This window comes from Malaclemys terrapin, chromosome 13 (assembly GCF_027887155.1).
Source record: "Malaclemys terrapin pileata isolate rMalTer1 chromosome 13, rMalTer1.hap1, whole genome shotgun sequence".
NCBI lineage: Eukaryota > Metazoa > Chordata > Testudines > Emydidae > Malaclemys > Malaclemys terrapin.
The window spans coordinates 26,395,819-26,413,510 of record NC_071517.1 but is presented as its reverse complement, the minus strand read 5'-3'; the positions used below and the strand labels follow the sequence as shown (position 1 = coordinate 26,413,510).

The following is a 17,692-nucleotide window of genomic DNA, read 5'->3' as shown; positions in this document are numbered from 1 at the left end:
TTAACACTTTTGACTCTTCGGGCCCATTTAGTCCATCTAAGTTAATACAACAGCCCTGATTTCCATAGTGCACACGGTCCCAAATTCTTTAATCTGGGCTTACTCTTCAGAACACAGGCTGCTGTTGGCTGGGTGGCTGATGGGTGCAGAAGTCTGGTATGGGCCCTTGGCTGCCAGGGGAGATGGCTATAACAGTCCTTGCTCCTGTCCCCTCCCACTATTCCCCTTTCTCTGACACTGCCTGTGCTTTGAGCCCCCACAATACCCACGGCATCACTAGGACACAGAGAACGCACATGAACACCAGGGACAAAGCTAGTAAAAGACAAGAGTCATTTCCACTAGTTCAAAGGCCTTTGGAACAAAAGCTGCAGGATCAGGAAACAACCCAGATCCAGGTGGCAGCCTGCCCTATTGTTCAAAGACTTCAGAGCCCAGAGTCTGATAAGGAAACACAGAGAAGGCTGACTGATCTGCTCAGAGGAAAGGCCCCTCAGCTCAATTAACTCACCCCCTTCAAATGAACAACAGCTACTTGCTGGAGGCTGGCATTGCTCAGATATGTGCAGTCCACCCTCTTCCTCAGAGTGCCTCAGAACAGCACACTGCCTTGTGGCCCTGCATGTTAAACATGCACCCACTGATAATGCATGGTGCCAGCATGAACCCGGCCAGGCCCGCTGCCTGAGAGGCCATATCGTCTCGACCCCCATCCAGAGTTTGGAGAATTATCACTAACCCTCCTGGCACATGCATGCCATAGCGGTGGCTTCCCAAAGTAATTATCCAGACTCACAAAGGTATATCTGAGCAGTGCTCAGAGCAGAAACCCAATCTGACAGCGGGGTTACCACTGTGAATGCCAGTGGCACATACTGCAGCAGGGTAAATCATGGATTCTCATCTAAATCTTGCTATTGAAAGTGATTACTTGGCTTTAGATAATGAGTTAGTCCTATTATAAAACAGCTGGTGCAGGGGAAGCAAATCTGCTGCTTAGGCAGTCAATTGAAATGGCAAACCTGAAATCATCCAATCATGTGCTGGAAAGATTTCTTCAACCGACCTTTTTTAAAAAAAATTCTGGAAGCCCCAGACGTCTTTCTCTGGGAGTGTGAACAGCACTGAATTCATCAGCCCAGCTTCTGGCTGTTCCTTCCTTAGTGACATTTTTGCTCATACTTAAGGTCAGAGCTCTCCCTCTGTTCAGTCTCACATCTCCTGTATGTCCCACTGCTGCCACAAACGGAACACACTGAGACTTCTGCCATTTCCCAGAGCAGTGAGCTCCATCACACATCTCCATTACCCTCCCAATCACCTCACATGCCTCTCTCTCCTCCCCCTGCATCCAGGATCCTGCCAAATCCTGGGGCTGCTGCTTCTAGAACAAGACTTCATCATTTCACCTCAGAGACTGCAGGAATTGTACAAGGGAGATTTAGGTTGGATATTAGGAAAAACTTTCTACTTCTAAGAATAGTTAAGCACTGGAACACACTACCTAGGGAGATTACGGAATCACCATCCTTGGAGGTTTTTATGAACACGTTAAACAAACAGCTTTCAGGCAGGGCCGGCGCTTCCACTAGGGGACCCTAGGCAGTTGCCTAGGGTGGCAGGATTTGGGGGGCGGCATTTTGCCGTCCTCGGCAGAAATTCGGCGGCGGGGGGTCCTTCCGCTCCGGATCTTCAGCGGAAATTCAGCGGTGGGTCCTTCGCTTGCTCCAGGACCTGCCGCCGAAGGGTCCCGAAGACACGGAGCGGAAGGACCCCTGCCGCTGAATGCTCAGAGGAGGAGCCCTGCCGCCTAGGGCGGCAAAAACCCTGGCGCCGCTCCTACTTTCAGGGATAGCCCAGGAACACTTCATCCTGCCCCAGAGCGAGTCACTAGATGACCTCTGGAGATCCTTTCCAACTCCGCTTTTCTGTGATTCTAGGTGAATGGGCAACATGATGGAAAATTAATTAAATTCAATCTTGATAAAGGAACATTAGAGGGAAAACTTGAACTATTCAGACACCTTACTGGATTTCTAAACTGTACCAATTCAGAAAAAGACCTGGGAATCTTTGTAGACGGTTCAACAAAATCCTGTGCAGCTGCAATCCAAAGAGCAAACAAGGAATAGGTGCTGGAACTTGGGGTGCTGCCCCACCCCGGCTTGAAGTGATTTTCATCATATACAGGGTATACAGTTTGGTTCAATGGCTCTCAGCATCCCCACTATACAAATTCTTCCAGCATGCCTGAAACAAGGTGTTATCAAGCATAACAAATAAGAGTGAGACAATACAGACAATATTCTACTGCCATTATATAAATCAACATGCAGCCTCATCTGGATCCCATGTGCAGGACTGTTCATCCCATCTCAAAAAGAATACTGCAGAAGTCCAGGTTGCCATTAATTATTTTCCTCATCTCTTTTTGAGACCTTTTCTCCCTCGTGAAATCTGTGCAATCAGGGATGGCTGTGGCCATTTGATCACTCTGTTTCTTACCAGTGTCTCTCTGTAGATGAGGCTTTAACAAGTCCCAGCAAGACCTTAAATTATATCCTATAAACAACATGGCTGGCATCTGATTTGTGTAGCATGGGTTGCATTCCTATAATCTTGTGTTGTAAGTTACCTTCCCCAGCCCAAATAAGTTGCTTGCATGTTTGGATACATCTTTCCTCCATTTCCTTTTAATCCATTTGTGACAGGATGGTGAGGAGCTGATGTGACATGTTTGATATCATTTCTTTTGACAAACAGCTGAAACTCTTTGGATGTGAATTAGTTCCTTTGTCACTTACAATCTGTTCAGGACCCCCCATCCATGAAAACAAGAGTTTGAATATTTCCACCATCAGCACGGAACCAGAGGAATTTGTACATAATATTTCAGGCCATTTAAAATTGCATCTACTGCAAACAAAAACATTTGTCCCATAAACAGTCCAGCACAGTTTATGTGGATTCACTGCCCTGGAGTAACTGGCCACTCCTAATGATACAACAGAGCATGTTTAGTTATGTGTTGTGCTTGCTGACAACCTTAACAGCGTTCGCTATTTCCTATTTTTGTACCAATCCCTGGCCAGGACACAAAACCTCTGGCCAGGACTTCCACTCTTACAATTCCCAAATGGCCTTTGTATAATTGTTGGAGAACATGGGACTGGAGCTATGTAGGTACCACTCTAGTGACACACAGCAGGCACCCATGAGATACACTTCCTGCTCTTTTGGAGCAACGTCTGATGGAAACCGTTGTTTTTGTGCATCAGGCCATCCATTCATCATATGTTTTAACCCTTTTTCTATTTTTCCTAAATGAGCAGTTTATTGCCAGTTCCAGTGTTCCAAGCTGCTGTTTCCTTCTTACATTCCCTAGGCCTTTGCAGTCACTCTCTGTTTCAGGGTTCGGTCCTTAGGACCCTGTCCTCATCGCCAGTTCTTGTCTTTACACAACACACGATATAACGGAACCACATGGGCACAGCGCAGCCCAAAGTGCCATGTTTACTAAATGTGTGCAGCATGCCAGGCCTTGGTACATACACACTGCTACCTGGGCTGGTTTCGGGCACCTTCGGCCAAGGCTGAAGCTTCTCCTTACAGCAGCCCAGCCATAAAATGGCTTTCTGGGAATGGACAGTGATTACTACCAGTTCTTGCCAAGGGCCACTAGAGGGCTCACAAACTATTTCAAAGGATACTCCCTTGTCCTATATATCATGTACACCTGCCTTGCTACAAAATACAGATTACTAGTTCCTATGCCCCCTAGGTGTTATCATCCAGCACTCAAGATGCTAAGTTATAAAACAATCTGAGATACCACTGGGATCAGTGTACAGTGCTCTGCTCTGATCAGCAACAGAAGCTTGTACTCTTAGGACCAAAGACAGCTATGATCCAAGCAATGGAGGAACCAGGTGCAGAGGTCTCTTTATCTTCTAGTTGAAGTGCTCAGTCCCAGGTCTGGCCTTTGGATTCTAGGCTGCTTTGTCTGAGTGCTTTTTATTTTGTAAGATGTGTAATTTAGGCCTGGTCTCCACATAAAAGTTTTGCTGGCATACCAATGTCCACTGGGGGGGTGAGTTTTTGCTGACATAGCTCTCGTGCATACGGCCTGGTTTACACTAGGAACTTACATCAGTATAGCTATGTCCCTCAGAGGTGTGAAAAATCCACCCCCCAAGAGACGCAGCTATTGCCGACCTAATCCCCGGTATAGACAGCACTAGGTTGACAGAAGAATTCTTCTGTTGACCTAGCTACCGCCTCTCAGGGAGGTGGAGTACCTATGCTGATGGGAGAGCCGGCATAGGTGGTACACTGAGGCGCTGCAGCTGCGCCATTGTAGCATTTAAGTGTAGACATACCCTACATGTCTTCTTACCAGCATAGCTTATTTTGTTCAGGGAACTGGTATAAGCTATGCTGGCCAAAGGACTTTCTTCCTGATATAAATTACATCATTACTAGGAGTGCTTTGCCAGTACAACTGTACTATGCCGGCAAAGTGCTCATAGTTTATACCAGTGTAACATCGACAGACTCTGGTCATCGGCAGGCAGGACTGAAACTGGGATCTCTGGAGTTTAGTGCATGAGCCTCTACCGCATGAGCTAAAAGCCACATGGCCCTTAGCTAATGCTGTAGACACATTAATCGCTCTCTAAGATCTAAGTGGTCTCAGTGCCACTAGGTGGGACAGAGCACCACACCCATAAAGTGTGTGGGCCACACCAGCAAAACTCTGCTTTTTACTGATAAATTTATTCCAATCCCTTGAGCAAAACAAGCTATAAAGAGGCAGTTTTGCTGCTATAATTGCATCTACACTAGGGGTTCGCTGGCACAGCAGTGCTGGTCAGGGATCACTCCCCGACTGACAGAGCTGTGCCAGCAGAAGTGTGTAATGTAGAGCTGGCCTCAGCTGGCCCTGCAAGCACACCCATCAGCATTGCCCTGGTAGCTATCATCCCAGGTCTCTCTCACACACAAAGCTTCTTGCACAATGACCCCCTTACCAGGTAATGTTTTACACTCAGCCACACAATGGCAAAACATAAAAATTCCAGCTCCATTAAATCATGCATTTATTTTTCAAGATAAACACATGTCGCTGTGGTATGTTACTCCACAATGGCAGTGATGCAGCGAGCCGCTGAACAGCCACTGGCCCTGAGGTGCAAACTAGCCGTGCTGAATGAATGACCTCCATGCTCAGCAGTGGTGCTCCCCACACCTTACTGCAAACAGACAGATGTACAGAAATCCATAACACGCAATCTATGACTCCCTCACCACACTCAGTTACAGGCCTTATTCTGTCCACAGTGAAAACAAATGCAAAATTCCCAAAGATTCCCATAGAAACTGGTTATTATGCCATGCTGCTGTAATGCAGAGTTAAAACCACAAGCATGGGAGCTTGCCCTGATAAAAGAACAGCTTACCTCTGCACTCTCAATCAGAGTGTCAGTTGAGAGCAGTCAGTGCAGTCCAAAGCACCGCGCTCTAATAAAAACAAGCCCTGTATAAGTGCATACTTAGGAAAGTAGGGCCCTGATAACATGCCATTGCTGTGCAAACTAAATAAATGCTCACCTAAGCAAACAGCCATGGGAGAAATCAAAGCAATAGTATAGTCTATGACTACTACATCTCATTAATGCATATTAGCCAGTTATTTACCAAACAAACATAATTCAAATGAATCCAGAAAGCAAAACTCCATCAAATTCCTACTGACTGCACCAAAAAGGAGTGGCCAGATTTTCAGAATTCATCAGTACCCAGCAGCTCCCGTTGTTCCCTAAAGCTTTACTTACACACCACCTGAAATACAAATTACATATGTAACCCCCCAAGGAGCTTCCCGAGGTCTGTGTGTGCTAGTAGCACACTGTCACTGGGGGCAGGGGGCCAAGGGCAGACTCAGTCTACCGGGCAACCGAGAGAGGAGGGCTGCAATTCAGAGCGATAGGGGCACTGGCTACTCAGGGGAGCACGGCAGGTTCCTGGACGGCCACCAGCTGCCTGCTCAGAGGAAGGGCAGTGTCTGGGTGGGTGATTAGAGTTGAATGATTGACAAGTAAAAGCTCTGGAAGAAGAGTTATTCTGACCAACAGTAAGGTCCTCAGAGAGACACCCATCCCCAGGAGCACTGGGAGAGAGGAGAAGTCATTTTGAGGGGTATGGAGCCAGCCACTGAAAGGGCAGGACTGGCTGTGGGTGAGTAGGTGAGACCTAGGGTGCATCAGGGTCCCCTGAGAATCGGCCTCTGGGTGCCAGGCAGCAATCCCTGCCAGCTTGGTCCTTTCCCTGTGCAAGGTAACACCCAGTGTACAGAGTTTTGTTTGGAAAACTCCCCCTCAGCCAGGGGAGTTGCCCTCCAGCGCCTAGATAAACCCATCACCACATGACAAGTGCTGCTCTGGTGCTATCTCAGGGCTGCTTGCCAGCCGGGCATGTGGCTGAGTGCTGGGGTAGGAGATCTGGAGAGAGCAGTTTTAGCAGAGTTATTATAATTACTACCTGAGCCCTGCACCCCTTTGTGGAGAGGGGAAACCTGGGGAACAGAAGCAGCCTGATTCCTGTATGAAGAGGACACCTGCCTACTGTGATGATCAGTGGCTGAAGAGTCCAGAGCCATCTCTGAACCCAAGGATCACTCACGGAATTTTGAGTGCACTATCTTTCACTTAGCTAGTCAGGGAAATTGTTTGCGAGACCCCTGCTCCCTAAACTGTGTCTTCAGACCAGGGGAAAGGGTTTGGGGATTTCATCACCTGCTGCCTATTAAACCTGCAGAGGGGCTCATCCTCTTAGCCCACCTGCGAGTCCTTGGGCAGGACTGAACCAAGTCACCCAAGTTGCTTATTGCTGCTACAGAAGATATCTTTGACACAGGTCAATCAAGGGTCCCTCCAAGGATGCATATCAATGGGACACTGAAATTTACTCTTGCTATCTCAGATCACGTGACTGGGGAAATTCATGGGTGTTAACAGTGTGGGCACCGGCGACCCTGAGAGTTGTGTTTTACCCTGTTGTGTTATATTTACAACCCATTTATTACTCTATTGAATATATTGTATGTGTTGGTGTTATTTCTTGGGAGTCTCTAACTATGTGGCAAGAAAGCTCAGCGGTTTGAGCACTAGCCTGCTTAAACCCAGGGTTGTAAGTTCAATCCTTGAGGGGGCCACTTAGGGATCTGGGGCAAAATCAGTACTTGGTCCTGCTAGTGAAGGCAGGGGGCTGGACTCGATGACCTTTCAAAGTCCCTTCCAGTTCTAGGAGATAGGATATCTCCATTAATTTATAAAGCAGGAGGTAGCCTGCAGTTAGAATTTTTCTTCCAACCTGCCCCGGTGACCCTGCCAGAAAGGAGCAAGGGGGGTGGAGGCACCACCAAATAAGTTCATATGGGAAGAAAATAAGGAAATTACACCCTGATGAACTGGAGGTGGAATCCAGATGAACCCAGCCCTGTCCATCAGAACCAGTAAGGAGATGGGCACTGAAGGAGGTAATTGGGTGGATTGGGGGGGGTGGGGGGCTACACATATAGATAGCTAGATGCAATTAATGCTGTTAGAGTGCCTGAATTTGCAACTTTAAGTTAGGACAGGCCAGCATTAGGGTCGCCCATGCCACTTTGTATACGTGCATGACAATACAGTCTTGAATTGCATGACCACATACTAGTTTCTTCTGCCTCATTCAGTGCACAAGGGAGACAGAGCTCAGGGACTGAAGCAGGTTTTAAATGTGTATCTGTACACTTATTGTCCAATGTGTAGCCACCATATACTACCAGCCTACTGCACTGAATGAGACAGCAGCCAAATGGAACTTTATCTCATTCACTGACCCTTGCTGAATGAGGCAGTATTCTTCTGCACCCCAGCTTCATTGCCATGCAAACTCCCTGTGAGTGAGACAGGTCGATCTGATTGGAAAAAATAGTCTCTGATCAAGTTATTTAAAGAGTGCACCCTAATCCTAATACATACACACAAGTGGCAGAATTGAGGCTGCAGAAGTGATCTTTGACATTTCCGGACTTTCAAGTGCATCACTTTGCAACCTTAATGTTCATGTAGTTTTTTAATGGAGTTTCCAAATGTGTTTACAAAAGTGAATAAAGAAATAAATTCCACCGTGTGCAACTATTTGCAACAGAGCAGTAGTTTACTGTCATCTGCACAAGCTCTGCACACACGAACCCAGGCTCCTGCAGAGCTCTCACCTCATACAGAAAGAGTAAGCGGTCTCCCAAAGAGACCTTCACCCAGCATGTAAGAGCCCCTTCATATTTGTTCATGGATCTGTTCACCTGGACTACATAGGCACATGCATGCAAAGTCAATGGGCCAGTGGCCAGTACTTTATTGTAGTGTAACAACAGCCAGTGTTGATGCACCTGGTACCTAAGGGTACATCTACACTACAGCGGGGAGTCGATTTAAGATACGCAAATTCAGCTACGTGAATAGCGTAGCTGAATTCGACGTATTGCAGCCGACTTACCCCGTTGTGAGGACGGCGGCAAAATCGACTTCTGCGGCTTTTTGTCGGCGGCGCTTACTACCACCTCCACTGGTGGAGTTAGAGCGCCGATTCGGGGATCGATTGTCGCGTCCCGATGGGACGCGATAAATCGATCCCCGAGAGGTCGATTTCTACCCACCGATTCAGGCGGGTAGTATAGACCAGACCTAACTAACCCATGTAACTCAGCCAAACCAAAACAAACCAATTTTCACCAGGCCAGTGCTAGCCACACCTATGACATGGGAACCATAACTGTACAAATGTCACGTGTCTGTCATGTCCTACTGGGGCCTTAGACCCTTAAAAATATGGAGCAAAACCTGTTTTTGTAATGGCAAAACAGCATTTTCCCCACTGTCTTTGAACATGAGAGCCTCTGAATGGTTTGTGCTCAATGTGCAAAGTTTCAGACTGAAAGATTAAAGTTAAAGATATTGAGGAAAGACCAATTACAATGGACATGCTTGTGCAATCTTAACTACAAGCATTGCTTCCGTGCGGAGTGTGCTTTCTCTAAACAAACCCTTGCACATTTTCCTGGGGTCTGCAGCATACCCACTACATGTCTGCTAGTATTTCTATCACACTTCAATAGCTCTGATTTATATACTATAAAATCTCCAGTTAAATCCAAGAATGCCATTGCAAAAACAGCTATGAGTTGTTACTGGCCACTTACAAATCCTTATTAGGCCTCACCCATGCTATCATGCAAAGGTTTATTGTGCTGTATTCCTGAAAGCACTGGGAGTCATCCTCACCACGCCCAGCCGCCCCCACATTACTCTGATATATTGTGCTCTGGCTTGCCTGTGCTTTAACACAAGAAGTGAATGCTGCAGTGCTATCAAAGTGAAGGGAAATGCATGTGTTTTGAGAACATGATGATAACATTATCACGAATATAGCACTTGGTTTATAAATCCGTAGGAGATCAATGGAAGCAAAGGCAGCTGAGCATTATTTCCCTCCATATTTACATATAGGAAAATTAAAGAGAGATAGTTCAAGTGTTTTGGACACATTCATGAAATAAGTTGGTGGCATAGCAGGGATCTGAACTCAGTTCTGCTGATGCTTCACTTTGTCTTGTACTGAGCTGGTTATCCAAATGTAAGTATTTCTAATCTGACATAAACTGTAGATCCACACTGAGCAAAGTAGCTTAACTTCACTAAAGCTGGTAGTATCAGAGGCAGCTAATCACTATGCTGAGGCTGCCTAGGACTGCTGACCTTGTGCCACCGTCTGGCTACTTAACCAGCTCAGCAGGCTCGAGCCCATAGAGCGTAACCTTTGTGGGCAGGGGCTGATCTTCCCCTATGATCACCCAGTGCTGAGCATTTGCTCCATGACGATCCTTAGAAAAATGGCTTGGTTTGGTTTTATCAACATTCTGAAAATCTCTGTTGCATAAATGCCAAAGCTGAATTTCAGTCCCTAGTGAGTTTGCATTTCTAATACTTTCATTTCCTTAAACCCTACAACTAATGCTTCTGGAATGGGTAGTGATGTCGCTGCATTCATTTCTATATAACGGTTCTGTTCAATTGACAATCATAACCTGCCCTCACTCCCCCTTCTATACGCTGCCCTCTGTGATTCTGTAGGTTGAATTGGCAGGGGATAATTAGCTTCCCACATGATCAGAAAAAAAAAAAAACTGAGTACCAGAGCACAGGGCAGGACTCAAAGCAGCTGTCCAGAACTACACACAAGCATGGGTCTCCCAAATTCTCCAAAGTCACACTGCATAGCCAAGGCCAGTCGTACAGTTAGTCCAGCCTACATGTACTCCCGTTCACCTCCAGCCCTGTCTCATGATTGCAATGGAGGGAGCTTTCCTTCACCCAATAACATTCATAGATTCTAAGGCCAGAAGGGGGCACTGTGATCAACTAGTCCAACTTCCTGCACAGCACAGGCCAGAGAACTTCCCCAAAATAACTCCTTGAGCAGCTGTAGCCTGCCCCTGGGCTCTACCACAGAGCCCCGTGCTGTTGACTTCCCCCAGCAGCAGGCAGGAGGGGAGGGGGATGCAACCCCCAGTCATCCTGGCAAGCCTCCTCCTTCAGCCAATGGAGAAGGGGAGACAACAGCAATCCCAGCAGCCAGCGAGAGGCAGAAGACAGCCAGGCAGACTGCAAGCATTCTCTGACCCTTTGCAGAGCCCTGATGCTGGAACAGCAAGAGGGCAGCTGGGATAGCCCAGCTCTTGCCCCGCACAGAGACCAGCAGGAATGCAGGGGGCAAGGAGCTCCCTGCAGCCAGCCAGTCAGCACAGCTCAGCACAGCACTGCAGGCCCAGCTACTGGCCTGTCTGTAACCTCAGTCTGCAGGAGAGACTCAGGAAGGGACAATCTGCTCCTCCAGCCCCAGCCTGCCAGCAAGGGGAGGAGACAGACCATCTCTCCTGCCACTGCCTGTGGCCAGGTGGCCCTCCCTGAGATACTCCTCCTTCATGTCACCCTGCCACACACCTCCCCTGTGCCACCCACCCCGCGCCACCCCTGAGATACACCTCCCCTGTGCCAACCCGCCATACACCTCCTCGCTTCCCTGAGATACACCTCCCCCCCGTGCCACCGTCCCACAGCTGAAGATAATGGAATGCTCCAACTGGATTCCCTTCAGTGTGGAAGAGAGAGCTGCCAACAGGGTGTTCTCCATGAGGGGCCCTCGGCATTGGAGCCTTCTCCCTGCATAGTCTGTCATCGACTCATGGTGCTGGAGCCAGCAGAGCACACTGGAAGGACCACCTTTATTCATGAGGCTCTTAGGGCTTAAGAGGGATTTTTTGGGAGGGTGGATTCTTTTTCTTCATTGGTTCCTTTGTGTAGAAGGTCATGTTGGCTGCTGCTGTATATAAAGCAGGTTTTGTCTGTACGTTTTGTTGTCCTTCAAGGGGGCCCCAGCTTAGGATGGGGATGGGGCTGGTGTTTTAAAGAACGCCAAATAAAGGAATAATGATTAGTCTCAAGAGGGTTTGACTGATTTGTTGTGAAAGTGTTTGAAACCTTACTATAAACCTTTGAACATACTAAGAAACCCAAAGCTGGGCCACTGGCTGGATCGTTTGCACATATTGTGTAACATTTTTTTGGAAATTTAACCTGTGGAATTTTTAGAAGGAACAGGTTAAGTCTTGCTATATGAACTATCCAGACAATTCAGTGCTATTTAGGTTCCTATACCGAGCCCATCATCATGATATCAAAGCACCTCTGATAAAGACATTTAGCCCACATTTTTCTTGCTAAAAGACACAGAACACTGTAGTGTCTGATAGCAGTGGGCACAGCATGGCTGCTCATTCTCCCCTGGATTATGCTAGGTTTGTAGGGTTTAGCAGGTAAATCTACTGTGCCTTGTGTCTGGCAGGGCAGGACAGACAGGACTGAATTCCTGACATCTGCTTCTGTTGAGATTACCTTTCTCGGCAGGCTGGCCCTGCCTTTGCCAGGCCGTTGGCTTTGCTTCAATGCACATGCAGACAGTTGCTTAGTGGAACATTTTCAAAAGCACCTGAGTGACTTGGGAGTCCAAGACCCATTTTCAGAAGTGACTTAAGTGCTTAGGAGCCTGGAACTCACTGGAAGCCAGTGGGAGTCAGGCTCCCACATCAATGAGGCACTTTTGAATATATTCCCCTCAGACCTGCATCCTCTCTCTGTCTTTGGTAAAAGAGGTCAGGAGAAAGATCAGTGAGGTCCCATGCTCTTCCTTTCTACTTCCTGCCGGAGAAAGCCCACGGATAGACTGCAATTCTTGTCAAGGCTCAGAGCCATACATTTCAGCTGGCCTGTGCTCCCCATACATCCCCCCAGTCGCGCTGCAATGGCTGGCCTCCCTGACAGTATGGTGTTTTCAGCCCCTGGATTGAAAACACCATAATGAGAGAGTATCAAAGGAGTAGCCGTGTTAGTCTGGATCTGTAAAAGCAGTAAAGAGTCCTGTGGCACTTTATAGACTAACAGACGTACAGGAGCATGAGCTTTCGTGGGTGAATTCCCACTTCTTCGGATGCATGCACCCACAAAAGCTCATGCTTCAATACGTCTGTTAGTCTATAAAGTGCCACAGGACTCTTTGCTGCTTTTACATAATGAGAGCGTTACTGCTGCCCAAAGCACCAGAGACTCCAGGCACAGCATGAATTGTTCCTTAGGATCCTATATAAGTCTTAAACTCTTTGGTAACTAAGTCACTTGTCATGGGCAGAAGCTGTCTCCCACATGCTTTTCCTTGGCCACCTGCAGCTCAGCCAGTATGTTGAGGCTGCAGAGGGCAATGAGATGGATATGGAGTGGCATAAGGCAGGAATGAAGCCACATAACCACTGTACTTTGCACTCCACACAGAAATTATCCGTGCTGTTACTCCCCTCTGCAAGAGCCAACATGGAGAAGTGGGTGACCCTTAAACAGTTGACAAACAGGTCGCAGAGGCCTTACAAGTGCCTTGTATTGCTTTTTACATCAGTATGTGAAAGTGCCACCCAATGAAGGCAAAATAATGGGGTAGTTCTTGGTCCAAAGCTGGCTGCTGGCCAAGGCAGCTTCCCAAGCCATCTCCAGCATTGTTGGAACATACATTCTGCTCCACACAAAGATTTGCAGCTAGGGGAGATGACAGTACCTATAAAAAAGTGCTGACAATTTTCAGTGAAGCAGAATTTGCATATGCTGCTGCTGCTTCTTATATAAGGGATTTCTGGCTAAACACAAATCAGAAAAGCAGACACTGAAATGTAATTTTAAACAAGCCCCTTGAGACACTGCTATTGTGTAAATGTCTTCCACCCTGTATGAAACACACAGAAATAGGAGACACTCCGCTACCTCAAGGACATAAGAACATAAGAATGGCCATACTGGGTCAGACCAAAGGTCCATCAAGCCCAGTATCCTGTCCTCTGACAGTGGCCAATGGCAGGTGCCCCAAAGGGAATGAACAGAAAGGTAATCATCAAATGATCCATGCCCTGTCACCCAATCCCAGCTTCTGGCAAACAGAGGCTAGGAACACCATTCCTGCCCATCCTGGCTAATAGCCATAGATGGACCTATCTTCCATGAATCTATCTAGCTCCCTTTTGAACCCCATTATAGTATTGGCCTTCACAACACCCTCTGACAAGGAGTTCCAGAGGTTGACAGAGGGTTGCGTGAAAAAATACTTTCTTGTGTTTGTTTTAAACCTGCTACCTATTAATTTCATTTGGTGGCCCCTTGTTCTTGTATTATGAGGAGTAAATAACACTTCCTTATTTACTTTATCTATACCACTCATGATTTTATAGACCTCTATCATATCCCCCCATTAGTCACCCCTTTTCCAAGCTGAAAAGTCCCAGTCTTATTAATTTCTCCTCATACGGAAGCCAATCTATACCCCTAATCACATCACTATTTGGCTCTGAAGGGAATACTTCCTAGAAAACAATCCGACACAACAGGTGACAGCTCCTGGGGACATATCACAGCACAGCCCAAGCACTGTACATCACCTCTACACCCTTCAAAGGAGCCACCACAGTCCTTGGCATAAATGAGAGTGGTCCTGAGGGCCAAGCCTTTTTCTGCCCTCAGCTCACCCCCTACACCAGGGCCATGGGTAAGGAGGGAGTTTCCCAGGATCACATGTGGTCGCACAACTCAGCTCCTGTACTTACACCACCACACACACAGACACACAACTGAGAATTTCTCAGCAGCTCTTTAGCTATTGCAAATCAGATAACAAGAGTGCTTGGTAGTGAGGTGTACTTGAGGCTGGTTTTCAGTGCAGGACTAAAATCTGAAACTGGACAGCCCTGAAGACAGCTTGGACCTGGGGTGCTGGAAGCAAATGTCAATGTTAGTGACAAAGATGGAAATACCTGCTATGAAGCGGGTGTTTCCATTCACCAAAGCGTTCTTGTGTTAGTGGCGGGTTGTCATTATTAGTATATGCAGCACTAGCCAGGAAAAGAGACACACGTTTCTAACCAAGCAGGAGGTCACATGGACACCAAGACTCTATATAACACAATCATGAACCCAGGGCAAATCAGGTCTGACCAAAGGACATGGATCTGGATGCGAACAAGCTCACCATTGAGGGGTACATAGTTATGCAGCAGATGCAACTGGGAGGCTCCCTAACCCAGGAGGAAAGGTCTCATACAGAGCACTGTGAAACACAGCTTTACTGCAGACGTGAGTTGAATAAATGCCCTTGGTGAGCTCCCAGCACTGTATTACTGGGGTATTGTGATATCACTGCATTGCATAGTGGCTGCAACTAATGACTTCAGCAAGGTGTGGAACATACCAGAGGTGAAAGGGTTTTAAAGGAATGAGCGTTTCTGGCATGAGGCCACCAGGGGGTTTCCCCGCTGCCATGACAGCCTGCTGGGCGGTGATGGGGGGGGCAAAGCATCGGCCTCTCTCCCTCCCTCCCTGTTGCTCCTGGATGCGCTGCCCTGCATTGTCTCTGGAGACAGGTGGAGAACAATGCTGAAGGAGCAAGGTGAGCTCTCTACCTGGGAGGAAGGGGGACTTAGTGGGGCTCACACTTTAGCCCTGGTGTGGTTGGGTGGTGGGGACTCAGGGAGTCTGGCTGCAGACCAGGGCTCCAGCCATGGGGCTTCAGGTGCCAACAGCAGGCTCTGGACGCAGAGTTTCGGCCGCTAACCCCCAGCTCTTCTCTGGCCTCGCAGCCCTGGCCTTCAGCCATGGGGCTTCAGGCGCCAACCCCTGGCCGCACAGCCGCAGGCTCCAATCCCTAGCTCTCGCCTATGGCGCCAACCCCCAATCCCGGCAGCAGCCACTGTCCCCAGGTGCTGATCCCCGGCAGCACACTCCGACCCCCAGCCACTGGCCCTGGGCTCCAGCAGCTCCCCAGCCCCGGCTGCCTGCCCTGGGTGCAGATCCCTGGCCTCAGGCTCCGGCAGGTGCTGGCTCTGGATCCTGACCCCTAGCCCTGGCTGCATGGCAGCAGGTGTGGACCCCAAGCGCCATCCCCGGTAGCGGCTGCTGGCCCCAGGCGCCAACCCCCGGCCACGCACTCCGATCCCCAGCCCTGGCCACTGAAACTGGACACTGCTGCTGGATGTCGACCCTGAGCTCCAGTGGATGCTGGCCACCGGTGCCAATCCCTGGCTCTGGTCACATGGCGCCAACCCCGGGATCCAGCTGGTGCTGGCCCTGGACACCAATACCTACCCCTTCCGCAGTCACGCGGCAGCGAGTGTCGACCCCAAGTGCCAATCCTGGGTGCCAACCCCCGGCCACATGGCAGTGGGTGCCAATCCCCAGCCCTGACCACACAGCAGCGGGTGCTGACCCCCAGCCACCAATCCTCACCCCCCGACCATGCGGTAGCCGGGGCCCCCCATCCATTAAACCTGGCCTCTGCTGCCTCCCCCAGCCCCACATCCATCTTCCCTGACCCCAGCTGCCTCAATCCCCACCCCATCCCGGTCTTAATTTGCCAGGACTTGCTGTGAAAAGCGATATTAACCAACACACAACTGGTGATTAGCAACTTTAACAAGAGCCTTAACACCAGGTGTCCTCTCTCCCCCAGTGCTGGGAAGGGCTGGGCCCCAAGCTGGCAACACTGCTCTGCCAGGGCTCAGCCCTACACACAGGTTAGGGAGTGTGAGCAGAGCCAGTGGCAAGTGCCCAGACAGAGGGTGTGGGGAAGGCAACAGCTCCATCCTGAGTTAGCCACCTGCACAGATTCGTACAGCACCTAGCGTTTTTCATGTACGCTCCATCACAGGGCCCCACTTGTGCAGCCCTTCCCTCCTAGTGCCTATGCTGATGTTCATGTATCTCCTTCCCCCCTAATCCTGCACTCCTCTCCTGATCCCTTCCCCCCCTAACCCCGCACTTCCCCTTGCTCCCCAAACCCCGCAGTCCTCCAACCTGGCAATCCTTTCCTGATCCCCTTCCCCCAACCCCGCACTCCTCTCCTGATCCCCTTCCCCCGAACCCTGCACTTCCCCCTGCTCCCCAAACCCTGCACTCATCTCCTGATCCCCTTCTCTCCAACCCCACACTCCTCTCCTGACCCCCTTCACCCTTAACCCCGCACTCCCCCAACCCTGCACTCCTCTCCTGATCCCCTTCCCCCCAACCCCACGCTCCTCTCCTGACCCCCTTCACCCTTAACCCCGCACTCCCCCAACCCTGCACTCCTCTCCTGATCCCCTTCCCCCCAACCCCACGCTCCTCTCCTGACCCCCTTCACCCCTAACCCCGCACTCCCCCAACCCGGCACTCCTCTCCTAATCCCCCTTCCCCCAACCCCACACTCCTCTCCTGACCCCCTTCACCCCTAACCCCGCACTCCCCCAACCCCACACTCCTCTCCTGACCCCCTTCACCCCAACCCCACACTCCTCTCCTGACCCCCCTTCCCCTAACCCCGCACTCCTCTCCTGATCCCCCTTCCCCTAACCCCGCACTCCTCTCCTGATCCCCCTTCCCCACAATCCTACACTCGCCTCCTACCCCGCACTCCCCCGCGGCCCGAGCCTCCCGCGCCAGGCATTCAGTGTCTCCGGTCTCCTACCTCCAGCAGCTGCACGTAGCTCGCCGGGAACCAGCCGCGCAGCCCGTCCTCCTTCTGCCCTTCCCACCAGCCGCCGTCCGGCACCTGCAGCAGGGTGAGCAGCTCCCCGGCGGCGAAGCGCAGCCCCTGCCGGTGCCGCTCCCCGGAGAAGGGGTACAACGTCTGGCAGCGCGAGCCCGACATGCTGCGCCGCGGAGCTGCCCGCCTGACCGGCGCTGGCAGTGCGGAGCGAGCGCGAGCGAGCGCGAGCCGCCCCCGGGCCGCGCCCCCAGCCCGCCCGGCCGCCGCCGCCGGCCCGCCCCTCCCGCGGGCAGCGCCGCTCGCCTCGGGCCCGGCCCGGCCCTGCCTGCGGGAGTGGCAGTGACTCGGATGGGGGTCGGGGTGGCTGGGAGTGACACCGAGCGGGGGGTTGATGGGATGTATTGGGGGTAGCCGTGGGTGACTCCCGGGGTGGGTGGTTGGGAGTGACACGGATAGGGTGACAAGATGTCCCGAGTTTATAGGTACAGTCCCGATATTTGGGGCTTTTTCTTATAGAGGTGCAAATTACCCCCACCCCGTC

General features: G+C 50.2%; 1 protein-coding gene across 3 annotated transcripts in view; it reads right to left on the bottom strand.

The window, feature by feature from the left end:
• Positions 1-17,339, bottom strand: part of GAS7 (growth arrest specific 7) — a 218,120-nt gene extending 200,781 nt beyond the window's left edge. For all 3 annotated transcript variants that reach the window (XM_054047789.1, XM_054047791.1, XM_054047790.1), the window contains exon 1: positions 17,131-17,339. In XM_054047789.1, coding sequence (XP_053903764.1) covers positions 17,131-17,313 — 183 coding nt within the window. In that variant the 5' untranslated portion in view covers positions 17,314-17,339. The remainder of the gene's footprint in view (positions 1-17,130) is intronic.
• Between the last annotated feature and the right edge of the window lie 353 nt (positions 17,340-17,692).